At 44.0% G+C, this 27,383-nt stretch overlaps 1 protein-coding gene across 2 annotated transcripts in view; it reads left to right on the forward strand.

The window, feature by feature from the left end:
- epha6 (eph receptor A6) overlaps positions 1-27,383 on the forward strand; it is a 220,750-nt gene that overhangs the window by 133,468 nt on the left and 59,899 nt on the right. For both annotated transcript variants that reach the window (XR_016490605.1, XM_036959046.2), the window contains exons 6-7: positions 11,822-11,977; positions 14,899-15,234. Coding sequence is in view for 1 of the 2 variants with exons in the window: in XM_036959046.2 (XP_036814941.1) it covers positions 11,822-11,977; positions 14,899-15,234 (492 nt within the window). In the remaining variant the exon portion in view is untranslated. The remainder of the gene's footprint in view (positions 1-11,821; positions 11,978-14,898; positions 15,235-27,383) is intronic.

A 27,383-nucleotide genomic window follows, 5' to 3' on the forward strand; every position in this document is an offset into this window, starting at 1 on the left:
CTTGGCATTGAGCTTGGTGATCTTAGACTTGTATGCGGCTGCTTTGTCATGGAAGCCCATTTCATGAAGCTCCCGATGAACAGTTATTGTGCTGTGCAGAAATTTGACGAACTGACTTGTTGGAAATGTGCTATCCTATGACGGTGCCACTTTAATTATCATCTATGTAGAGTGGGATGGGGAATGTGATGGTACTGTTGTGTAGTAGTAATATAATCTGTGTAGAGTGGGATGGGGAATGTGATGGTACTGTTGTGTAGTAGTAATATAATCTATGTAGAGTGGGATGGGGAATGTGATGGTACTGTTGTGTAGTAGTAATATAATCTATGTAGAGTGGGATGGGGAATGTGATGGTACTGTTGTGTAGTAGTAATATAATCTATGTAGAGTGGGATGGGGAATGTGATGGTACTGTTGTGTAGTAGTAATATCATCTTTGTAGAGTGGGATGGGGAATGTGATGGTACTGTTGTGTAGTAGTAATATAATCTATGTAGAGTGGGATGGGGAATGTGATGGTACTGTTGTGTAGTAGTAATATAATCTATGTAGAGTGGGATGGGGAATGGGATGGTACTGTTGTGTAGTAGTAATATAATCTATGTAGAGTGGGATGGGGAATGTGATGGTACTGTTGTGTAGTAGTAATATGAATGGCATGTGTACACACAGCTACACACAGATAGTGAGACTAAACCTGTTTTCCCTCTGCCCAGAGAAAAGCAATATGGAGGAAGAGTTTTTCCATCAGGGAAAGTAGATAACTGCTTTTTGTGGAAAAGGATCATTCTCCATATGCAAGTCTACCACATCTCAGCTCCACAATATGTCAATCTTACCACGTACACACACACACACACACACACACACACACACAATGCTATCCAGATACATCCCACCTCCGTGATAGCTCATCCCCTGCCTGCATCGCTTCACACTTTCTATGATTTCAAGAGCTGAACTATTCTGCAACATTTGTTGATGTGGTTCTGCTAGTAAATGCTGCAGAATTGTGCTCCTCTTGGAATCGCTGCTCTTCGCCGCCACGAGAAGTCCACGAGAGATCCATCGCCCACCGTGCTGAGAGCACAAAGATACAAACACACACCCACAAACACATACACACACACACACAAACACATATAGACAGACACACTCCCACAAACACATACACACACAAACACATATAGACAGACACACTACCACAAACACATATATATATATATATATATATATATATATATATATATATATATATATATATATATATATATATATATATATATATATATATATATATATATATATATATATATATATATATATATATATATATATATACATATATATATATACACACACACACACACACACACACACATACTCACACAAACACATATATATACACACACATACTCCCACAAACACATACACACACACACACATATAGATAGTCACACTCCCACAAACACATATACACACAGTCGCTGTACATCTGTTCTGGGCTATGCCAGAGCTGTCATGCTGCTCTTGCCAGTTCTGGTCCAGTGGGTGGAGAACCCGGTCGGTCAGTTCATCCAGGGCCCAGAGCCCAGCCTCAGAGGTTCTGTAGGTCTATCTTGGTTGTGTGGTGGTTGTGGTGGATGACTTCCAGAGCTCGTTAACCTTGGGAAGCAGGCCCAGATTCAGCCGAGCCCCTGGGCCCACGTTTTAGGGTATGATCCTCACTTAGAACGCCCCACTCTCTGCCCAATACTGTCCAGCACACACAAACCATGCATGCATACACACACACATGCATTTGAACACTCTGGCTCTCTAACTTCACCATCTCTCTCTCTTTCTCTGTCTGTCTCTCAGAGTCAGGGCTGATGCAGGGTTTTGTGTTACTTTCTGGTCTGATATAGTCAGTGTTACCACAACAACAACAGAGCCTGGGAAATAGTCTTGCCACGATGGAATAGACATGATTCATCTATGTTAACTTTCATTTCAAAAGCAGTCATTACTTTGTGTTGATAGCTGTCTTGTATTGTAAACTCAGCAAAAAAAGAAACGTCCCTTTTCCAGGACCCTGTCTTTCAAAGATAATTCGTAAAAATCCAAATAACTTCACAGATCTTCATTGTAAAAGGTTTAACCTTTCTAGGGCAGGCATTCCGCTAGCGGAACCCCTTGACAACATTTCGCTGAAAAGGCAGCGTGCAAAATTCAAAACAATTTTTTTTTAATATGTAACTTTCACACATTAACAAGTCCAATACAGCAAATGAAAGATAAACGTCTTGTTAATCTACCCATCATGTCTGATTTCAAAAAGGCTTTACAGCGAAAGCACAACATATGATTATGTTAGGTCAGAGCCAAGTCAAAAAAACAGAAAGCCGCGCGTCACGAGCCTGAGACACTCTGCCAGACCCATGACTCATTTAGCTCCCATTCCACCCCTCCTTTATAGCAGAAGCCTGAAACAAGTTTCTAAAGACGGTTGATTTCTAGTGGAAGCCTTAGGAGGTGCAACTCAACCCCATAGACACTGTGTATTCGGTAGGCCAAGCTTTGAAAAACTACAAACCTCAGATTTCCCATTTCCTGGTTGGATCCCTGTTCATCTGCGTGAACGTGCCTTAGGCATAATGCAAGGAGGAATGAGGACTGCAGATGTGGCCAGGGCAATAAATTGCAATGTCCGTATTGTGAGATGCCTATTTTTTTTTATTGTTTTATTTCACCTTTATTTAACCAGGTAGGCAAGTTGAGAACAAGTTCTCATTTACAATTGCGACCTGGCCAAGATAAAGCAAAGCAGTTCGACACATACACGACACAGAGTTACACATGGAGTAAAACAAACATACAGTCAACATGTTTGGCAGCATGAGTGAAGGATGCTTTGTTGCGAAATAGGAAGCCAATTCTAGATTTAACTTTGGATTGGAGATGTTTGATATGGGTCTGGAAGGAGAGTTTACAGTCTAACCAGACACCTAAGTATTTGTAGTTGTCCACGTATTCTAAGTCAGAGCCGTCCAGAGTAGTAATGTTGGACAGGCGGGTAGGTACAGGTAGCGATCGGTTGAAGAGCATGCATTTAGTTTTACTTGTATTTAAGAGCAATTGGAGGCCACGGAAGTAGAGTTGTATGGCATTGAAGCTTGCCTGGAGGGTTGTTAACACAGTGTCCAAAGAAGGGCCAGAAGTATACAGAATGGTGTCGTCTGCGTAGAGGTGGATCAGAGACTCACCAGCAGCAAGAGCGACCTCATTGATGTATACAGAGAAGAGAGTCGGTCCAAGAATTGAACCCTGTGGCACCCCCATAGAGACTGCCAGAGGTCCGGACAGCAGACCCTCCGATTTGACACACTGAACTCTATCAGAGAAGTAGTTGGTGAACCAGGCGAGGCAATCATTTGAGAAACCAAGGCTGTCGAGTCTGCCGATGAGGATGTGGTGATTGACAGAGTCGAAAGCCTTGGCCAGATCAATGAATACGGCTGCACAGTAATGTTTCTTATCGATGGCGGTTAAGATATCATTTAGGACCTTGAGCGTGGCTGAGGTGCACCCATGACCGCTCTGAAACCAGATTGCATAGCAGAGAAGGTATGGTGAGATTCGAAATGGTCGGTAATCTGTTTGTTGACTTGGCTTTCGAAGACCTTGGTATGAGGCATGGTAGGATAGATATAGGTCTGTAGCAGTTTGGGTCAAGAGTGTCACCCCCTTTGAAGAGGGGGATGACCGCAGCTGCTTTCCAATCTTTGGGAATCTCAGACGACACGAAAGAGAGGTTGAACAGGCTAGTAATAGGGGTGGCAACAATTTTGGCAGATAATTTTAGAAAGAAAGGGTCCAGATTGTCTAGCCCGGCTGATTTGTAGGGGTCCAGATTTTGCAGCTCATTCAGAACATCAGCTGAGCAGATTTGGGAGAAGGAGAAATGGGGAAGGCTTGGGCGAGTTGTTGTGGGGGGTGCAGTGCTGTTGACCGGGGTAGGAGTAGCCAGGTGGAAAGCATGGCCAGCCGTAGAAAAATGCTTATTGAAATTCTCAATTATGGTGGATTTATCAGTGGTGACAGTGTTTCCTATCTTCAGTGCAGTGGTCAGCTGGGAGGAGGTGTTCTTATTCTCCATGGACTTTACAGTGTCCCAGAACTTTTTTGAGTTAGTGTTGCAGGAAGCAAATTTCTGCTTGAAAAAGCTAGCCATGGCTTTTCTAACTGCCTGTGTATAATGGTTTCTAGCTTCCCTGAACAGCTGCATATCACGGGGGCTGTTCGATGCTAATGCAGAACGCCATAGGATGTTTTTGTGTTGGTTAAGGGCAGTCAGGTCTGGGGAGAACCAAGGGCTTATATCTGTTCCTGGTTCTAAATTTCTTGAATGGGGCATGTTTATTTAAGATGGTTAGGAAGGAATTTAAAAAAAATATCCAGGCATCCTCTACTGACGGGATGAGATCAATATCCTTCCAGGATACCCCGGCCAGGTCGATTAGAAAGGCCTGCTCGCTGAAGTGTTTCAGGGAGCGTTTTACAGTGATGAGTGGAGGTCGTTTGACCGTTGACCCATTACGGATGCATGCAATGAGGCAGTGATCGCTGAGATCTTGGTTGAAAACAGCAGAGGTGTATTTAGAGGGCAAGTTGGTTAGGATGATATCTATGAGGGTGCCCGTGTTTAAGGCTTTGGGGAGGTACCTGGTAGGTTGGTTGATAATTTGTGTGAGGTTGAGGGCATCAAGTTTAGATTGTAGGATGGCTGGGGTGTTAAGCATGTTCCAGTTTAGGTCGCCTAGCAGCACAAGCTCTGAAGAAAGATGGGGTGCAATCAGTTCACAAATGGTGTCCAGAGCACAGCTGGGGGCAGAGGGTGGTCTATAGCAGGCGGCAACGGTGAGAGACTTGTTTTTAGAGAGGTGGATTTTTAAAAGTAGAAGTTAAAATTGTTTGGGTACAGACCTGGATAGTAGGACAGAACTCTGCAGGCTATCTTTGCAGTAGATTGCAACACCGCCCCCTTTGGCAGTTCTATCTTGTCTGAAAATGTTGTAATTTGGAATTAAAATGTCTGAATTTTTGGTGGTCTTCCTAAGCCAGGATTCAGACACAGCTAGAACATCCGGGTTGGCAGAGTGTGCTAAAGCAGTGAATAGAACAAACTTAGGAACATGCATGAAACCAAGGCTATTACGGTTGGTTACAAGAGTCGTCAAAAGAGAGCGCCTGGGGAATAGGAGTGGAGCTAGGCACTGCAGGGCCTGGATTCACCTCTACATCGCCAGATGAACAGAGTAGGAGTAGAATAAGGGTGCGGCTAAAAGCAATAAGAATTGGTCGTTTAGAACGTCTGGAACAGAGAGTAAAAGGAGGTTTCTGGGGTCGATAAAATAGCATCAAGGTATAATGTACAGACAAAGGTAAGGTAGGATGTGAATACAGTGGAGGTAAACCTAGGTATTGAGTGATGAAGAGAGAGATATTGTCTCTAGAAACATCATTGAAACCAGGAGATGTCATTGCATGTGTGGGTGGTGGAACTAATAGGTTGGATAAGGTATAATGAGCAGGACTAGAGGCTCTACAGTGACATAAGCCAATAAACACTAACCAGAACAGCAATGGACAAGGCATATTGACATTAAGGAGAGGCATGTTCAGTCGAGTGATCAAAAGGGTCCAGTGAGTGGAGAGGTTGGTTGGGGGTCACGGCGATTTAGACAGCTAAATCGGTAGCAAGCTAGCATAGGAGCAAGCTAGCATAGGATGGAGGTCTGTTATTAGCCAACTCTTGCGTTCCGTCAGTAGATTAGTGGGTTTCCGTGTGGTAGAGGGGATTAATCCAAATCACAACAACAAAAATAAAAACAATAGATATAGTTATAGAGGTCCAAGAAGAAAAATAAATAAATAAATTAAAATAAAATAAAATAAAAATTGTCCGATTGTCTATTCAGATAGCAGCCGATAAGATAGCCAACGGCTAGCAGGCCGCAGATGGGCGCCCAGGCAACGTTGCGCCGGAGGAGCCAGCCGGACAATTCCCTCGGGTAGACAACGTCGGCAGTCCAGCCGTGAAGGCCCGGTGGGGCTCCGCGTAGGCAGCAAAACGGGTCCGGATAGGTGACTGCAGCCCAGGAGTGATTGATGGAACTCTTCAGCTGGCTAGCTCCGGAACAATTGATGTTCGCTCCGGAATCGACAAAAGCCGATAGTCACACGGATAGCAGCTACTGTAGCTAGCTGCGAGATCCAGGCATGGACATCCAGAGCCAGCGGCCGAAATCCAGGGACATGGAGAGAAAAATTGGTCCGATATGTTCCGCTCCGAGCCGCGCTGCGCTGCCCCGCGCCGTACAAAACTGGCGATAGATTCTCGAGCCAAAGGACAGCCGATGACCACAAACCGTGGTCAGCTGAGTACCAACGATTAGCCAGTAAATAAGCTAACTAGCTTCTGAACTAGCCCCTGAACCAGCTTCAGAGTAGCTTCTGGACCAGCTTCTGGCTAGCTCCCGGCTAGCTTCTGGCTAATTTCTGGCTAGCCTCTCGGAGGATCACAGATCTGAGGTAAATAATACTTTTTTATATAAATATAAATTGGTGAAGCGGATTGCAGGAGAGTGTTCTGAAGATGAGTTTTTGGAAAATTAAAAATGTATGTGAAAAAAAAGTTGTAAATATATATATATACGGGACACGACAGGACGAGGACAAAAATACGTCTGAACTGCTATGCCATCTTGGGGAGAATGACAGCGCTACAGGGAGACAGGACAGACAGCTAATCGTCCTCGCAGTGGCAGACCACGTGTAACAACACCTGCACAGGATCAGTACATCAGTACATCCGAACATCACACCTGCGGGACAGGTACAGGATGGCAACTGCCCGAGTTACACCAGGAACGCACAATCCCTCCATCAGTGTTCAGACTGTCCGCAATAGACTGAGAGTGGCTGGACAGAGGGCTTGTAGACCTGTTGTAAGGCAGGTCCTCACCAGACATCACCGGCAACAACGTCACCTATGGGCACAAACCCACCGTCGCTGGACCAGACAGGGCTGGTAAAAAGTTATCTTCACTGACGAGTTGCGGTTTTGTCTCACCAGGGGTGATGGTCGGGATTAATTTGGAGGTGGAGGGTCCGTCATGGTCTGGGGCGGTGTGTCACAGCATCATTGGACTGAGCTTGTTTTCATTGCAGGCAATCTCAACACTGTGTGTTACAGTGAAGACATCCTCCTCCCTCATGTGGTACCCTTCCTGTAGGTTCATCCTGACATTACCCTCCAGCATGACAATGCCACCAGCGATTCTGCTCGTTCTGTGCGTGATTTCCTGCAAGACAGGAATGTCAGTGTTCAGCCATGGCCAGCGAAGAGCCCTGATCTCAATCCCATTGCGCATGTCTGGGACCTGTTGTTAGGGTGAGGTCTGGGGTGAAGTCTAGGGCCATTCCCCCCCATAAATGTCTGTGAACTTGCAAGCGCCTTGGTGGAAAAGTGGGGTAACATCACACAGCAAGAACTGGTAAATCTTGTGCAGTCCATGAGGAGGAGATGCACTGCGGTACTTAATGCAGCTGGTGGCCACACCAGATACTGATTGTTACTTTTGATTTTGCCCCCCCCTTTGTTCAGGGACACATTATTCCATTTCTGTTAGTCACATGTCTGTGGAACTTGTTCAGTTTATGTCTTAGTTGTTGAATCTTATGTTCGTACAAATATTTACACATTATGTGGTTATGTGGTTAATCAAATACCTATGTTATGCATTTAGCAATCTTTTCAATTCTGGAGAGCTTATTCTAATGCAGCCGGCTGCATGATTTTAGTACATGTGTTGTTGTTGTCGTTAATGTTATTTTATTTTTAGCATGAGGCCTTGGCCTATGTGTGCATGCGTGCCTGTGTGTTCGTGTGTGTGTGTGTGTGTCTCTTCCCTCAGCTGTTTGAGGGTCAGACAGAAGTGTCATTAGTTGACAGTTTAAAACAGTTCTGCTGGGGGAATAACTGATTGACAGTGTGTGAATCAAGGCCATGTATAAAGCCATGTACTATCAGAGGTTAATGGCACGGCCAACCTTGGTCCGCTGCAGGGGGTGTCACTCATCATATTGATACTGCAGCTATGTCTGTGTTGGTAGAAGGGGCTTCTGCTGTGTGTGTGTGTGTGTGTGTGTGTGTGTGTGATGTCCTAATTAATCCCATTTGATCTGCGTCGGTGTGGTTTCAGGGCTCCTGTAGGTTAATTTATCAGAAGGAGAAATGGAAAGACTCCATCCACACATACGCGCACGCACACAAACACACACATCAAGGCCTTCAGTACTTCAAGGTGAAGCCCTCAGATGGCTCAGCCTGTGTTACCTTGTTAAATCGATGGGCACTCTGACAACCCCAGAAGTGGAATTCTCCTCTGACTGCGTACCCGGGGATTGTGTGTGTGTGTGTGAGTGTGTGTGGTACCATCGGTTAAAGGCTGAGAGGGATTTGAAAGGCCATTTGTCCCTGAGGCGTACAGGCTTTAGGATCGGACTGCAGGGAGAGAGGGAGGACAGAGTGTAGGAGAAGAAAGGGAGAGAATAGAGGGAGCTTTTTTCTCATTACTGCTTTCAATGTACTTCATTTTCCTAGTATTTCTGGATATAAATCAGTAGAGATGAATTTCATCAGGTCAACAGATTGTGTTTGCTTGTCTAAGCCATTGTCCATTGACTGTGTAACAAATGTCCTGCCATTTGATGTCATCTTTCTTTCTCTTTTGTGAATTTGCTATATCTGTGTCTGTTATCCTGCCATATAAAGTATGACCATATATATGTGTCTGTTATCCTGCGTTATACAGTATAACCATATTTCAGTGTCTGTTATCCTGCCATATACAGTATAAACATATTTTAGTGTCTGTTATCCTGCCATATACAGTATAAACATATTTTAGTGTCTGTTATCCTGCCATATACAGTATAACCATATATCTGTGTCTGTTATCCTGCCATATACAGTATAACCTCTGTCTGTTATCCTGCCATATACAGTATAACCATATCTGTGTCTGTTTTCCTGCCATTTACAGTATAACCATATCCCTGTGTCTGTTATCCTGCCATATACAGTATAACGATATAGCTCTCTGTTATCCTGCCATATACAGTACAACCATACTGGCCAAAGGTTTTGAGAATGACACAAATATACATTTTCACAAAGTCTGGTGCCTCAGTTTGTATGATGGCAATTTGCATATACTTCAGAATGTTATGAAGAGTGATCAGAGGAATTGCAAAGTCCCTCTTTGCCACTCAAATGAACTGAATCCCCAAAAAACATTTCCACTGCATTTCAGCCCTGCCACAAAAGGACCAGCTGACATGTCAGTGATTCTCTCATTAACACACGTGTGAGTGTTGACAAGGACAAGGCTGGAGATCACTCTGTCATGCTGATTGAGTTCAAATAACAGACTGGAAGCTTCAAAAGGAGGGTGGTGCTTGAATCATTGTTCATCCTCTGTCAGCCATTGTTACCTACAAGGGAACACGTGCCGTCATCATTGCTTTGTACAAAAAGGGCTTCACATGTAAGGATATTGCTGCCAGTAAGATTGCACCTAAATCAACCATTTATCGGATCATCAAGAACTTCAAGGAGAGCGCTTCAATTGTTATGAAGAAGACTTCAGGGCGCCCAAGAAAGTCCAGCAAGTGCCAGGACTGTCTCCTAAAGTTAATTCAGCTGCGGGATCGGGGCACCACCAGTACAGAGCTTGCTCAGGAATGGCAGCAGGCAGGTGTGAGTGCATCTGCACCTACAGTGAGGCGAAGGCTTTTGTAGGATGGCCTGGTGTCAAGAAGGGCAGCTAAGAAGCCACTTCTATGCAGGAAAAACATCAGGGACAGACTGATATTCTGAAAAAGGTACAGGGATTGGACTGCTGAGGACTGGGGTAAATTCATTTTCTCTGATGAATTCTATTTCCGATTGTTTGGGGCATCCGAAAAAAGCTGAGCGCTACCATCAGTCCTGTGTCATGCAAACAGTAAAGCATCCTGAGACCATTCATGTGTGGGGTTGCTTCTCAGCCAATGGAGTGGGCTCATTCACAATTTTTCCTAAGAACACAGCCATGAATAAAGAATGGTACCAACACATCCTCCGAGAGCAACTTCTCCCAACCATCCAGGAACAGTTTGGTGATGAACAATGCCTTTTCCAGCATGATGGAGCACCTTGCCATAAGGCAAAAGTGATAACTAAGTGGCTCGGGGAACAAAACATCGATATTTTGGGTCCATGGCCAGGAAACTCCCCAGAACTTAATCCCATTGAGAACTTGTGGTCAATGTGGTCAAATTCTGACAAACTCCAAGCATTGAATATGCAAGAATGGGCTGCCATCAGTCAGGATGTGGCCCAGAAGTTAATTGACAGCATGCCAGGGCAGAATGCAGAGGTCTTGAAAAAGAAGGGTCGACACTGCAAATATTGACTATATGCATCAACTTCATGTAATTGTCAATAAAAGCCTTTGACACTTATGAAATGCTTGTAATTATACTTCAGTATTCCATAGTAACATCTGACAAAAATATCTAAAGACACTGAGGCAGCAGACTTTGTGAAAATTAATATTTGTGTCACTCAACTTTTGGCCATGACTGTACAGTATAACCATATCTCTGTGTCTGTTTTCCTGCCATCTACAGTATAACCATATCTCTGTGTCTGTTATCCTGCCATATACAGTATAACCATATCTCTGTGTCTGTTATCCTGCCATATACGGTATAACCATATATCTGTGTCTGTTATCCTGCCATATACGGTATAACCATATCTCTGTGTCTGTTATCCTGCCATATACAGTATAACCATATCTCTGTGTCTGTTATCCTGCCATATACGGTATAACCATATCTCTGTGTCTGTTATCCTGCCATATACGGTATAACCATATATCTGTGTCTGTTATCCTGCCATATACGGTATAACCATATCTCTGTGTCTGTTATCCTGCCATATACAGTATAACCATATATCTGTGTCTTATCCTGACATCTACCGTATAACCATATCTCTGTGTCTTATCCTGACATCTACAGTATAACCATTTATCTGTCTGTAATCCTGACATCTACAGTATAACCATATATGTGTCTGTTATCCTGACATCTACAGTATAACTATATCTCTGTGTCTTATCCTGACATCTACCGTATAACCATATATGTGTCTGTTATCCTGACATCTACAGTATAACTCTATCTCTGTGTCTTATCCTGACATCTACAGTATAACTATATCTCTGTGTATTATCCTGACATCTACAGTATAACTATATCTCTGTGTCTTATCCTGACATCTACAGTATAACTATATATCTGTGTCTTATCCTGACATCTACAGTATAACTATATCTCTGTGTCTTATCCTGACATCTACAGTATAACTATATCTCTGTGTCTTATCCTGACATCTACAGTATAACTATATCTCTGTGTCTTATCCTGACATCTACAGTATAACTATATCTCTGTGTCTTATCCTGACATCTACAGTATAACTATATCTCTGTGTCTTATCCTGACATCTACAGTATAACTATATATCTGTGTCTTATCCTGACATCTACAGTATAACTAGATCTCTGTGTCTTATCCTGACATCTACAGTATAACCATATCTCTGTGTCTTATCCTGACATATACAGTATAACCATATCTCTGTGTCTTATCCTGACCATTTATCTGTCTGTAATCCTGACATATACATATATATAGCATATATCCCTCTTTCTCTCCACAGCGTGTCGACCAGGCTTCTACAAGGCGTTTACGGGGAACATCAAGTGTTCCAAGTGTCCCCCTCACAGTTTCAGCTATGGAGAGGGGGCTGCTGTCTGCCACTGTGAGAAGGCTTTCTACAGAGCTGAGAGAGACCCACCCACTATGGCCTGCACACGTGAGTATCATCAATCAATCAATCAGGCAATGTCGTAATTGTCCCAGCAGCAGTCAATACACTCAGGGACAGTACAGTACAGGCAAATAGTGTTATATACTCTTGGAGAGTACAGTACAGGCATACAGTGTTATATACTCTTGGAGAGTACACTACAGGCATATAGTGTTATATACTCTTGGAGAGTACAGTACAGGCATACAGTGTTATATACTCTTGGAGAGTACACTACAGGCATACAGTGTTATATACTCTTGGAGAGTACACTACAGGCATATAGTGTTATATACTCTTGGAGAGTACACTACAGGCATACAGTGTTATATACTCTTGGAGAGTACACTACAGGCACATAGTGTTATATACTCTTGGAGAGTACAGTACAGGCATGTAGTGTTATATGAGAGAGAGCAGATGAGGAGGAGGGCAGGAAAGAGGGATGGAGAAGAGGAGGAGGAGGGCAGGAGAGGGGGATTGGGAGTGGGGAAGGTAGGTGGAGAACAGGAGAGGGGGATTGGGAGCGGGGAAGGGAGGAGGACAGGAGAGGGGGATTGGGAGCAAGGAAGGGTAGAGGAAGGTAGGAGGAGGACAGGAGAGGGGGATTGTGAGTGGGGTTAGGCAGGAGAGGGCTCCAGCCTATTGTGCAGACAGACAGAAAGCTTGGCAGAACTGGAGGGTTTAAATCCCCCAGGCCTTTTAACACTGCCCCTCTGACAGCTGGCAGACTGCTCTGTGCAGCACAATACAGACACACACACAATACCTGCACACACATACAATGCCTGCACACATCTACTCAATACCTGCATGCACCTACTCTCACAATACCTCTCCCAGAATAACTTCACACACAATGGAGAAGCAGTCACCTTGATGGTAAGCTGTCTGTAGCAGATAGTAGATGTTTGTCAAAGAGAACAATGGTATTAAAGTAGACATGGCGTTATAATAGCAAGGTTTTGTTTTTTAGGCTTGTTAAAGTGGATCTGATAGCGTTTTAGCAACATGAAATATTATTACAATCTGTTCATATACACCCCCAGGAAGATCATGGCACCGTTTTCTGACAAGTGACCACTTAGAATGGTCATTTTCACGTTTCATAAATTCATAGAATGTTTGGAAATGACGTAGAGTAAGGTATTTGTGAAAATTCTATAGCAGTATAGAGTGGGAAAGCGGGCGTGGATTTGAACAATTAACAGACTGCAGTAATTAAAACCTAATATAAACATCTGTCTTATCCAAGACCGGAGTCTATGCAGACTGGTGCACCATAGCCAATCACAGCTACAGTAGGCCTATATGCAGATAATCCATCTGCCACACAGACCTGTCATCATTCACTTTGAACTAGACTGTGTGTTTACAGGCAGGAGCAACAGTAAGACGTTAGACCATTAGAACGCATTCACCAAGATCTCCAAAATACACATGAATGGATTTCTGAAAATATGTAAATGTGTCCTCTTACGTTTGGGAACTTTACAGTCCTATTGATCAAACAACCATAAAAAGGAAGGCTATCTCTCACTCAGTTATGCACATCAACAACAGCAATATCAACAACTAATGCTAGCCAGAGTGAGATGAGCTAAAATCTAATGAGGGAACATTAGATAAACACTCAAACTTTTTCAGCTACTTGGCCATCGAAATTGCACTGATAAACAATGGTGAGTAGTAGCCTGCTCGTCCCACGCTTTGACAACTGAATGGGAACTTGCCTGCCCGCACATTTGATCAATGCCAAATACATTTGATTGACGACTAAGGGTGTGTTTGTAAATTGCCTTCAGTATGTCAGAGTGCACTCTGGGTTGTTCGTAAATTGAGAGCACACTGCACTATTTGCACTGGACGCGCAGGCCGAGGAGTAAGGTTGATCTGAGCATTCCTCACAATGGCAGTCAAACACCCAAGCTAACTGTCTAAAGCTGGCTAGCTTCCTAGCTACTTCTAGACACAAATGAGAGAACACCTCATTCTGACCATGTTATTCGCACTAGCAGAGCTGGTTAGGCTGTTTGCATGTTATCTAGACTGTGCTGTTGGTAACAATTGACAGGGGTCATATTCGGCGGTGTTGCGTGTTCGTAAATTCATCAGTTATCCTTCACTCTTAGATGAGAGTGCTCTGAATTTGGATTAGATAGCCAGAGTGAATTTACGATCACACAAGATATGCTAACTGGATAACAGTTGTTAAAGTTCAATAAAGCTAGCTAGCTAGCAAAATGATTAATATGTATTGCTTGCTAACCAAATGACACCTGCATCTCTAGCTGTAACAACCAAAAAACCCAGCAGCTAGCTAGCAAACATTAGCCTCCACGTTTTTAGCTTGCTAAATTAATAGATACATAAATAGTTACGCTAGCCACAATATGACTGACTTGTGATCATTGCCCTTTCTTGTTTGATTATATTGACATTCCCAGCCTTAGTTACAATATTGAGTCATTGAAAGTGAAACAGTGCATCCCGAATGGGTGGAGGCAACAAACAATGTATCAGGCCAGCTGTGATTTACAACCTGATATTTTTTGGGACTACAAACAAATGTATTGGTGAATTATATTCGTCATGCTTTGAACTGCATCCATCTGTCCCTCCAACAATGTCTTACTGTACGTCATGGAATGTTGAGTCAAATAGAACCCATTTTTTAAACCTCTTATAAAGTTAGTTTTGTAGTATGAACTGGGAATTTAATATTTTTGATTGATGTGACTGTCTGTTTGTTTATTATCTGCAAAGTAGTTAAAACGCTGTCTGTTCCACTTAAAGTGCAATAACATTTGCCTGTTCCCTTTCAATGTGTGCTATACTTTTTATTTGGACTCATACCACCACAAACTACAGAGATGTTGAGGCAGAAACATGATCAATCAACACGAAGCTCTCTCTCTCTATTCCAGGTCCCCCCTCCCCTCCTCGTAACGTGGTCTTCAACCTGAATGACACCTGTCTACAGTTGGAGTGGTCTCCTCCCAGCGACATGGGTGGTCGCAGGGACCTGACCTATAACGTGCTATGTAAGCGATGCGGCCCAGAGCCCGACCAATGCCAGCTTTGTGGGGAAGAGCTTCGCTTTGTGCCCCGCCCCCAGGGCCTGACTAACACCACGGTAACGGTGATGGACTTCTCTGCTCATGCCAACTACACCTTTGAGATTGAGTCACTGAATGGAGTGTCTAAGATGATTAACTACCCAAGACCTGTGGCCGCCATTACTGTCTCCACCGACCAGGGCGGTGAGTACACCTATACACTGACCTCTGACCCCCTTAACCCTGAACCTGTCAGACATCACTGTCTCCACCGACCAGGGCTGTGAGTACACCTATACACTGACCTCTATCCCCCTTAACCCTGAACCTGTCAGACATCACTGTCTCCACCGACCAGGGCTGTGAGTACACCTATACACTGACCTCTATCCCCCTTAACCCTGAACCTGTCAGACATCACTGTCTCCACCGTCCAGGGCTGTGAGTACACCTATACACTGACCTCTGACCCCCTTAACCCTAAACCTCTCAGACATCACTGTCTCCACCGACCAGGGCTGTGAGTACACCTATACACTGACCTCTGACCCCCTTAACCCTGAACCTGTCGGACATCACTGTCTCCACCGACCAGGGCTGTGAGTACACCTATACACTGACCTCTGAACCTGACTTCTTACCCTTAAACCCTCTGACTAGGGTGTCCAATTCAAATGCATATTTTACCAATATATGTTAATTTTGTGTCTAATCCTCTAAAACAAATGGTCCAAACCTCATGTCTCTAGCATAATCCGTTCAAAAGTGATTGGAGTTTTTACCCCTGTAGGATGGCCAGAATTAGGGTGACTAAATAAAGAGAAAAAAGTGGTAAAAAATCTGGAAAATTGCATTGTGTTAGCTAGGCCGGATTCTGTGCAAGAATGAAGGCTACTGACTGTCTAAAAGGCTCACTTTCCCCATTGAACTCATCTTTCTCTTTGAATCGGCGGGACATAAAACAATATAGAGGTCAAATGGATATCGATTATGACACATGACATATAGTATTTTCATATTTTAGCGTACGCTTTTGATATTCATTCTCACAAAAACAAGCATATCTCTGTGAAATGTCAACGGAGCACTGAGCGTATACCAACCTTTTTTATTTTCAAAGCTTTTTACATTTCATTCAGCTGCATCATGCTAATTTAGCTTTTTGCAACCCGGGGCAACAACTTTGAAGACGACTACCACAAAACGGTAAATCCTCAAAAGTTGTTACGAGCAACCTGCACTGCTATGTCAACCGAGCTCGGTGCGTATTATCAGATGTTTTAGGTTACCAAATCCAACTTTGTGGATATGATGTTAATGAAATGTCAGAGAAAGAGCCCACTGAATGACTCAGAACATAATCATTTGTCCTTGTAAAATGTATTTTATAACATCATTGAAATGTCATCACCAAAGCACTCTGTCCAGAGTGGGTGGACAACCTACTCTAACCCCTAAACTCCTTAACCCTGAACCGTGGCGCCACGGCCGCCATTACAGTCACCACCGACCAGGGCGGTGAGTACACTCACACCAATGCACACATACACTGTCACACACACTCTCAATGCACAGTGTACAGTCTCTCCGTAAAGCATTATGCACAATATGTCCTCTGCGTGATAAAATGGTTATAGTTCTCATCTATCGATGTACGATATATCGGTGAACATATCTGAATCGGCCGATATTAGCTAAAAATGCCAACATCAGTATCGGCCCGATATCTAGTTTAACGCCGATGATAAAACCCGATGTCAAAGCTACCGTGCATACCTATATAACGTAGGTAGATGACGTAATGACGCCGTGTAAAATGTTGACAAACACGTGTAACACAGCATTCCTAACCTAGCCCACAATGTCTGCTGAGTGGATCGAGCAGTCAACAAGTCGAGCAGTGATTTGAAAGAGTAAGACCATTTCTGTGAGATGCCTCAAAGGTGAAATCCATTAATGCCAAGATAATGGAATTCATTGCCCTTGACAATCAACCGTTCTCTGTCGTAGATGATGTTGGCTTTCGCCGACTGGTTGAGCTCCGGTACACACTACCAAGTGCGCTATTTTTCAGATGTTGCTAGCTACTAAAACAGATGTTGTGTTGCTATGTTTTTGGAGAAGAACATTGTTTGCATCCATGAGCTAGCTTTTTTTATGACCAGCACAATAGGTGTGCGATCATAACATACGTATCGATTAATTGTTGTGACATGTGAAATACGAGTAACATGCTGACCAGACCGGACACGTCGCATTCGCGAGCGTCTCAAAATAAATTTAGAAATCCATGTTATTCAATTATTGCACCCACACTGGTCGCGCGTGCCAACGAGCATCTGCGATGCCAAGGGCTAAAATAGAACTCCTTTCTATTTCTGACGCAGATCGCACTGAAAGTCCTGCCTCTCCCATCTCCTCATTGGTTTATAGAAGCATATACCACGTGCCATCTCCTCATTGGTTATACCCACGTGGGTGATTGAAAGATGAACTGTTTTGCCGGTTGTCGTGGTAATACTATGAAAGTTTAGATGCCGATCACCATATAAGTTCAAAGAAGAAAAAGCCTGGAAGGAGGAGAGATGACTAGAAACGATTCGGTTGACCGTTTTATGTGTGGATTAATTGTTGGAGTAGAGGACCTTGTGCATGTAAAATAACAACTCAATGTTTCTATCCCAGGACAGATTAGCTGGCAACAGCAAGCTAGCTAAATAGGACAGATTAGCTAGCAACAGCAAGCTAGCTAAATAGGACAGATTAGCTAGCAACAGCAAGCTAGCTAAATAGGACAGATTAGCTGGCAATAGCAAGCTAGCTAAATAGGACAGATTAGCTAGCAACAGCAAGCTAGCTAAATAGGACAGATTAGCTAGCAACAGCAAGCTAGCTAAATAGGACAAATTATTTGGCAACAGCAAGCTAGCTAAATAGCACAGATTAGCTGGCAACAGCAAGCTAGCTAAATAGGACAGATTAGCTAGCAACAGCAAGCTAGCTAAATAGGACAGATTAGCTAGCAACAGCAAGCTAGCTAAATAGGACAAATTAGCTAGCAACAGCAAGCTAGCTAAATAGGACAAATTATCTAGCAAATGCAAGCTTGCAAGCTAAATTGCAATCAATGTTTAATGCTTTTCGACCTGTCCCCAAATTAATGTAATTGATTCAGAGTTTGTTTTGATATTTTAACCTGCGTGTCGTGATCGCGTTTGGTGTAGGGGGACAAAATCAATTTATGCACGATAGCGCACGGGTGCAGCCGGTTTGGGTTCCGTGTAATTGTGTAATAACTACGTGTCAAATAACACTATTTGACGTGTCAAATAAGCTGGTTGACCAATCAGGATCTGAATATGACTTCACATAATAATTGAACGCGTTCATACATTTTTTACGTAGTTATTACACATTGATTACACTCACTCGTATTCCATATGTCACAACGATTCATCGATATATATATATATGCTATGATGCTGGTAAAGTTGTCTCGCGCACCTATTGTGCTGGTCATAAAAAAGCTAGATAGCTCATGGATGCAAACAAAAATGTAATGTTGGTGCATCACTATTCTCATCTGTACGAATGACATTTTTTGAATGAATAACATTTTATTTTCGTGTCTAATCGCCAATTGGCAACCCGTCCCTTATGGGATTCATTGACACATAAACATACATTACAATAATTCACTATGGTAATTAAGATGATAAATCTCCTTCAGGTACTCTCTGCATTGCATAAAAATTGGGAAAAAAAATCCAAAAAACAATCAAGACACAATAGTAAATCATTAGCTAACTGTGTTTTTTTTTCTCTCTCTCTCTCTCTCTCTCTCTCTCTCTCTCTCTCTCTCTCTCTCTCTCTCTCTCTCTCTCTCTCTCTCTCTCTCTCTCTCTCTCTCTCTCTCTCTCTCTCTCTCTCTCTCTCTCTCTCTCTCTCTCTCTCTCTCTCTCTCTCTCTCTCTCTCTCTCTCTCTCTCTCTCTCCCTCTCCCTCTCCCTCCCTCTCTCTCTCTCTCTCTCTCTCTCTCTCTCTCTGTGTGTGTCCTTGAGGGTGTGTGAATGTGTCTGCTAGATGTAATCTATTATTCTATTACACACAGGACACAGTGGCGTCCACAGACAGACAGTCCTGCAGGTCATTCTGGGTAATATCCCCTCTGTCATTTCATTACCAGACACAGGCAGGCTGGCTTTTATCTGACAAGCAGACTACTGTAGCAGGCTAGCTCAGTGCAGTAGCACGGTTACCTTTAGTATAGCTTTCATCTTCAGACGTCACTCTCATCTCACTTTTACTTTGCAGATAGGTCCTGGAGTTTTCTTCGTTTTTGTTGCATCATTTGTGTAAACACATTTTCTATCTCTTCCTCTTAGTCTTCCTTCTATCTGACACACAGTCTGTCCCTCTCACACTCTCTATCTCTTCCTCTTAGTCTTCCTTCTCTCTGGCACACAGTCTGTCCCTCTCACAATCTCTTTTTTCCATTTCTCTCTCTCTCCCGCTCTCACACACATCCACCCACAGTGTGTGGAGATTTCTAAGGAATAGGGATTACCAGTGGGGTGCCTTGGCCCTGAGTAAATCCCATCACATTTGGAGAAGAAGAGAAGAGTCTGGGGAAATGATGTGGATTAACAGGCTGCTACCAGGAGCCTGGCTCTGCCCCTATCTGTCTGATTGACTATTTTACTATCTCTGTAAGGACTCAGAGGATCGCTACAGCTCACACTGACACACACAAACACACACACACAGATACACACCATAAGAAATTGAGAACTGGAGAACATGACAGGTCTTTTATACCGTGGCGAATCCTGAAAATATCACACAGTGAACACGTCAATACCTTTTATTATGCTTTTATTTGACATCAAACTACCGTTCAGTGGTGTGAAGTACTTTAGTAAAAATACTTTAAAGTACAACTTGGGTAGTTCTGTACTGTTACTATTTATATTTTTGACTGCTTTTACTTGACTACATTCCTAAAGTAAATCATGTACTTTTAACTCCATACATTTTCCCTGACACCCGAAAGTACTAGTTACATTCTGAATGTAAATTATGCCCCTGACTATCCGTAAATTTAAAAAACAAGAAAATGGAAAGGAATTTGAAATGATTTATACTTTTACTTTTGATACTTAAGTATATTTAAAATCAAATACTTTTAGACTTTTACTCAAGTGTCATTTTACTGGGTGACTTTCACTTTTACGTGAGTCATTTTCTGTTAAGGCATCTACTTTTAGTCAAGTATGACAATTGGGTCCTTTTCCCACACCTGCTTCCATTGAAGACATGCAGCTTTGCCTCTGTGTTGTCAATGTGGTGATGTATTTTGAAGGAGAGATGTCTGGTTTTGATGAGACTACCTCTGTAATACTGGTTGGAGACTCAAAACCACAAAAGCACCCACACACAGTTCCTCACGCCCAGTGAGCTAATGAACAGGAGTTGCTATGAACAGTTAACCTCGCGTGTCCTCCCTGAGCCCAGGCAGTATGGCCGCCCTGCCCCACCAGGTATCCCAGAGGCCTGTGGGAGCCCCCTACCAGGTGACTGGGTCATGCCTGGTGGAACACGGGACACCGCTGGGAGGAAGGGTGGGGGCCAGCTGTCAGTCGCCACGGCAGCAGAGTGTGATTGACGCGTCGGGGGAGTTGCGGTGGAGAGGAAGTGGAAAGTTAATTGAATGTTGGGAGAAGTGAAGTGAAAGACTAAACCCAAGAGAGAGAAAGTGAGAACGACGGAGGGATGATATAAACGTCTGGAGAGGTGAGAGAGAGTGAGAGAGACAGATTGAAGGACAGGGAGAGAGAGGGCAAAAGGGAGTAGACAGGAAATGAAAGTATGTGGGCGAGGTAAAGGAGGGTGGAGAGGGGAAGACAGAGGTAGATGGAGAGGAAGACTTGTGAAAGGAGGAGACAGATGGAGGAGTGGAGAAAGGGCTAGAGGAAGGAGGAGCATGAGGAGATGCCCTAGAAACAGGGGAGTTTCTTTAATCAGGGGAAGCAGCTGGCTAATCGTGTGTTTCACCGAAGCAATCAGAGAGGGAGGGAGAGAGACAGAGGGAGTGAGAGACAGAAAGAGAGAGAGAGAGAGAGAGAGAGAGACTGCTCTTCTCCAGTAGGAATATATTAGTAGCACCATGCTGAAGGAACTTCACTTTAATCATGTCCTCTCCCAGTTAAAGAGGAGATAGAGTGTTTTGAGCATGCCTGTTAATATCAAACATGCTACATGGTAACCTTTCAGTAGTTGCTAGAGGTCTGCTCATTCACTGATAATGACTCTCCCTCTGGCTCAGGCTAGTTGCCTGTGTCTTTACACTATATTAGACTTATCGTTTCTCCTCCTCTTCCTCAACTTTCCTCCCCTTCCTCACCTCTCATCCCTTTCCACTTCTCACATCCCTTTCCTTTCCTCTCCTCTCCTTCCTCTCCTCTCCTTCCTTTCCTCTCCTCTCCTTCCTCTTCTCTCCTTCCTCTTCTCTCCTTCCTTTCCTCTCCTTCCTCTCCTCTCCTTCCTCTTCTCTCCTCCCTTTCCTCTCCTTCCTCTTCTCTCCTCCCTTTCCTCTCCTCTCCTTCCTCTTCTCTCCTCCCTTTCCTCTCCTTTCCTTCCTCTTCTCTCCTCCCTTTCCTCTCCCCTCCTTCCTCTCCTTCCTCTTCTCTCCTCCCTTTCCCCTCCTTCCTCTCCTTCCTCTCCCCTCCTCCCTTTCCCCTCCTCCCTCTCCTCTCCTTCCTCTTCTCTCCTTCCTTTCCTCTCCTCTCCTTCCTCTTCTCTCCTTCCTTTCCTCTCCTCTCCTTCCTCTTCTCTCCTCCCTTTCTTCTCCTTCCTCTCCTTCCTCGCCTCTTCTCCCTTTCCCCTCCTTCCTCTCATTCCTCTCCTCCCTTTCCTCGCCTCTCCTTCCTTCCTCTCCTCTCCTCCCTTCTCCTTCCTCTCCTCTCCTTCCTCTTCTCTCCTCCCTTTCCCCTCCTTCCTCTCCTTCCTCTCCTCCCTTTCCTTTCCTCTCCTCTCCTTCCTCTCCTCTCCTCCCTTATCCTTCCTTCCTCTCCTTCCTCTTCTCTTCTCCCTTTCCCCTCCTTCCTCTCCTTACTCTTCTCTCCTTCCTTTCCCCTCCTTCCTCTCTTTCCTCTCCTCTCCTCCCTTTCTTCTCCTTCCTCTCCTCTCCTCCCTCTCCCCTCCTTCCTCTCCTTCCTCTTCTCTCCTGTACCAGTAGTCTAATATCCTCTCCCTCCTCTCCTCTCCTCTCCTTCCTCTCCTCCCTATCCCTTCCTCTCCTCTCCTTCCTCTTCTCTCCTGTACCAGTAGTCTAATCTCCAGTACCTTCGGCAGGTGCATGCATTAGGCCATATACACCGTACCTGGTTCATGTTGAGTGTTTAATAAAGGTGAGGGATGTGTTTGTAAATGGTGTGTACTGTGTGACCACAGGCAGGTAGTGTAGTGTGGTGTGCTGTAGGGCAGGAGTGTGGCCTTGCAGGAGGGAGAGTGGTAGTAAATACAGGCCAACTCAGTGCTCTGTTATTAGCCTGTGATTTATAATGCTGTGGCTTACAGAGAGCCCTTGGCACCACCACCCCACCACAGCCCTGTAACCACCTCTATTACAGGTGTGTGCGTGCGTGCGTGCTAGTGGGACAAGGCTCATAGGGATGTCCGTACGACCTTTCACAGCCAGGGTCATCTTCATCATCACTGACACACACACACTTGTCTTCTTTATAGCCCCTGTACAGGGAGATACGCAGCGGAAATAGGATCGGATAAATGCATTTGACAGCTCGCACATTTCTGTACTGATTTATCAGAGTATTTATCCTAGTAATGCCTCTGTTTTCTCACGCTCTCTCTCCTGCTTTCTATCTCTCTTTCTCTCCTTCTGCTTTCTCTCTCTCTCCTTCTGCTTCCTCTCTCTCTTTTTGCTTTCTCTCTCGCGCTCCTTCTGCTTTCTCCCTCTCTCCCCTTCTGCTTTCTATCTCTCTTTCCTGCTTTCTATCGCTCCCCTCTCTCTCTCCTTCTGCTTTCTCTCTCTCTCCTTCTGCTTTGTATCTCTCTCTCCTTCTGCTTTCTCTCTCTCCTGCTTTCTATCGCTCCCCTCTCTCTCCTTCTGCTTTCTCTCTCTCTCCTTCTGCTTTCTCTCTCTCTCTCTCCTTCTGCTTTCTGTCTCCTTCTGCTTTCTCTCTCTCTCTCTCTCTCCTTCTGCTTTCTATCTCTCTCCTTATGCTTTCTCTCTCTCTCTCCTGCTTTCTATCGCTCTCCCCTCTCTCTCCTTCTGCTTTCTCTCTCTCTCTCTCTCTCTCTCTCTCTCTCTCTCTCCTTCTGCTTTCTCTCTCTCCTTCTGCTTTCTCTCTCTCCTTCTGCTTTCTTTCGCTCTCTCCTTCTGCTTTCTCTCTCTCTCTCTCTCCTGCTTTCTCTCTCTCTCCTGCGTTCTTTCGCTCTCTCTCTGTCCTTCTGCTTTCTATCTCTCTCTCCTTCTGCTTTCTCTCTCTCTCCTTCTGCTTTCTCTCTCTCTCTCTCCTTCTGCTTTCTCTCTCTCTCTCCTTCTGCTTTCTCTCTCTCTCTCTCCTGCTTTCTATCTCTCTCTCCTGCTTTCTCTCTCTCTCTCCTGCTTTCTATCGCTCCCCTTTCTCTCTCCTTCTGCTTTCTTTCTCTATCTCTCCTGCTTTCTCTCTCCTGCTTTCTATCTCTCTCTCTCCTTCTGCTCTCTCTCTCTCCCTCTCTCCTTCTGCTTTCTCTCTCTCGCTCTCCTTCTGCTTTCTCTCTCTCCCGCTCTCCTTCTGCTTTCTCTCTCTCTGTCCTGCTTGCTCTCTCTCTCTCTGCTTTCTATCTATTTCTCTCTCTCTTTCTCTCTCTCTCTCTCTCTCCTTCTGCTCTCTCTCTCTCTCTCTCTCTCTCTCTCTCTCCTTCTGCTTTCTCTCTCTCTCTCTCCTTCTGCTTTCTCTCTCTCCTTTCTTTCTCTTCCCCCCTCTCAGGACATATCCATCTTTTAATGGTGTGTGTTTGTCATAGTAGATAGTGTCAGTGCATGTCATTATATTTCAGATAAATATGTGTAGATTTATTAGGGCTGTTTTTCACCAGATGAAGAAAGACCAATGACATACTGTATACAGAAGACTAAGACAGCGACTAAGACAGAGACATTTATTGTTTGGCCTTTTGTGTGTTTTTACTTTAACAAGGCATTACATCTTTTCTTAAACCCTTGTTTTGATTGAATGTATTTTTTTGGTTTATCAGTCTTCGTTGCAATGAAATAAAACTCACCACATGTTGTGATAGGCAATACAAATTCATTACACCCATAATTGTTAGTCCTGTGGCTATAAAGAGATATGGATGGTTGTATTAATTTAGCACTCTACTGTCCAAATTCTCCTTGCAGTTAAAGTCCCCAACTTAATGAGAATGCAGAACTCTTGTAATTGAATACTAAATAGTAAAGATTTAAAACTCAGAACAGATAACATGCATGCATAAACACAATACCAACACACACCATTTAACACTCAAGACCTACAGCTCAGATCCATGGCTCGGCTGGATGAAAGAACCTGCCTCTTGTACTGAAGTAGTACCTCACCTAGCAGAACGTTATCCACATCCTTCACATATCAATGCTGCTTGTGACTGGGATATAGTCAGTGGTACTGTACTGTATAGTGAATAATGCTGGGACACTCTTCGGTCCATCAGAATGAACTATGATCAGAACAGTCTGTGTTGTAATGTTCTGTATTGCCGGTAATGTGTTATAATAATGTGTTCTCAGATGGGGCTTCATCATGGTGTGTGTCTGGGCAGACAGAAATAACAAATCTCTCTTTCTCTCTGTCTCTTTCTGTCCGTCTCTCTCTCTCTCCCTCCCTCTGTCTCTCTCTCCCTCCCTCTGTCTCTCTCTCCCTCCCTTTGTCTCTCTCACTCTCTCTCTCTCTCTCTCCCTCCTTCTCTCTGTCTCTCTCTCCCTCCCTCTCTCTCTCCCTCCCTCCCTCTCTCTCTCCCTCTCTCTCTCCCTCTCTCTCTCCCTCTCTCTCCCTCCCTCTCTCTCTCTCTCCCCCTCTCTCATCTATACCCTATCACCAGCTGCACACACAATAAGAGTAGCAGCTGAAAAGGAGAGGATGTGGAGAGAGAAGGGACAGGGGGAGCAGAGAGGAGAGTGGGAAATAAAAGGGAGAACGACAATGGAAAGATACGATTGGTTAAATAGGATCTCTTTCCATTCTCTTGCTCAGTCTTAGAACTGTTTCCATTGAGTGTATTTACCTCGGAGACATGTAGATAAAGGTGAAGTGGAGAATTCACCTGTTTCCTCTTAATTTACTGTCTGTTTATAAGTATACTGAGCCGCCGCTGTCTCTGTCTTAGTCTTTTAGTCTAAGTCCATGTGAGAAACTGTATGGACGACACACACTGTTCTGTGTGTAGGACAGAAATGATTTGGACACACTGTATCAAACACACAGTGACACCAAAACTGTGAAGAGAAAGTACTATGTTCTTTGGGAAAATATATATTTAAAAAAATATAAGGTCAGGGATAGAGGTGGGGTTAGGGTCAGGGTTTAGGTTAGTGGATAAAATCACGTTTGTGGCCAGACATAGGTGAATGGTCCCATTATAAACCAACCAGTATCTCTTTCTCTGTTCCAGAAATCCTAACTCTCACACCCCCAGCCATAGTAAAGTCATGTACATCATTGACTTCTGATCGTTCTACAACAGATCAGTGACTGACATGTTGTCCATTAGTAATGATGAAAGGTAGACGTGTCGGCCTGTCTGTCTGCAAGCGTGTGGCGATCCTCTGACTTCACCATGTGTGTGTCTTGACCTCTCGACCCCAACCCTCAGGTCCCCTCAGAGAGAACAAAGCCCTGCACTGGGGTCGTACACACAAGTGTGTGTAGAGTTGATCTGACTGCTGTTGCTCTCAAAACTAAGGGTGGTCAGGGGTTAGAGGTCAGGGGATGGTATGCTTCTCTGACCCCTATAGCTAGCCTCATCCCAGGGCCTAGAGAAGAGGATGGAGCAGGGCAGCTTTGAAGCCTCTACTCTCTAGTCTAGTAGATGTGTGATATGACTGGCTGGGCTGGCCTCTCTCTGTTCTGTTCCTCCACAATGTAATTACAACTGAGCTTTGAAGTAGAACACTGAGAAGACCAGAGGTGAGAGGAGAAGTGGGGTGAGTGAGAGAGCAAGGGAGAGAGGGGGAAAGTGAGAATGGGGGAGTGGAGAGGGTGAGTGAGGCTGTGGCTGGTAGGACAGAGGCACAGCAGTCCAATTGGTGTCTGAACCACTGAGGTAACAATAGGAGACTCTCCAAACTATGCTGTGTGCTCATATGTCACTTGCACTTCACTTATATGTCACTTGCACTTCACTCATATGTCACTTGCACTTCACTCATATGTCACTTTTGCACTTCACTCATATGTCACTTTTGCACTTCACTCATATGTCACTTTTGCACTTCACTCATATGTCACTTGCACTTCACTCATATGTCACTTGCACTTCACTCATATGTCACTTTTGCACTTCGCTCATATGTCACTTTTGCACTTCACTCATATGTCACTTTTGCACTTCACTCATATGTCACTTTTGCACTTCACTCATATGTCACTTGCACTTCACTCATATGTCACTTGCACTTCACTCATATGTCACTTTTGCACTTCACTCATATGTCACTTTTGCACTTCACTCATATGTCACTTTTGCACTTCACTCATATGTCACTTTTGCACTTCACTCATATGTCACTTGCACTTCACTCATATGTCACTTGCACTTCACTCATATGTCACTTTTGCACTTCGCTCATATGTCACTTTTGCACTTCACTCATATGTCACTTTTGCACTTCACTCATATGTCACTTTTGCACTTCACTCATATGTCACTTGCACTTCACTCATATGTCACTTGCACTTCACTCATATGTCACTTTTGCACTTCACTCATATGTCACTTTTGCACTTCACTCATATGTCACTTTTGCACTTCACTCATATGTCACTTTTGCACTTCACTCATGTCACTTTTGCACTTCACTCATATGTCACTTTTGCACTTCACTCATATGTCACTTTTGCACTTCACTCATATGTCACTTGCACTTCGCTCATATGTCACTTTTGCACTTCGCTCATATGTCACTTTTGCACTTCACTCATATGTCACTTGCACTTCACTCATATGTCACTTTTGCACTTCACTCATATGTCACTTTCACTTCACTCATGTCACTTTTTGCACTTCACTCATATGTCACTTTTTGCACTTCACTCATATGTCACTTTTTGCACTTCACTCATATGTCACTTT

The sequence above is a fragment of the Oncorhynchus mykiss genome, chromosome 22 (genome assembly GCF_057628025.1).
Source record: "Oncorhynchus mykiss isolate SJ-2025 chromosome 22, ASM5762802v1, whole genome shotgun sequence".
Lineage (NCBI taxonomy): Eukaryota > Metazoa > Chordata > Actinopteri > Salmoniformes > Salmonidae > Oncorhynchus > Oncorhynchus mykiss.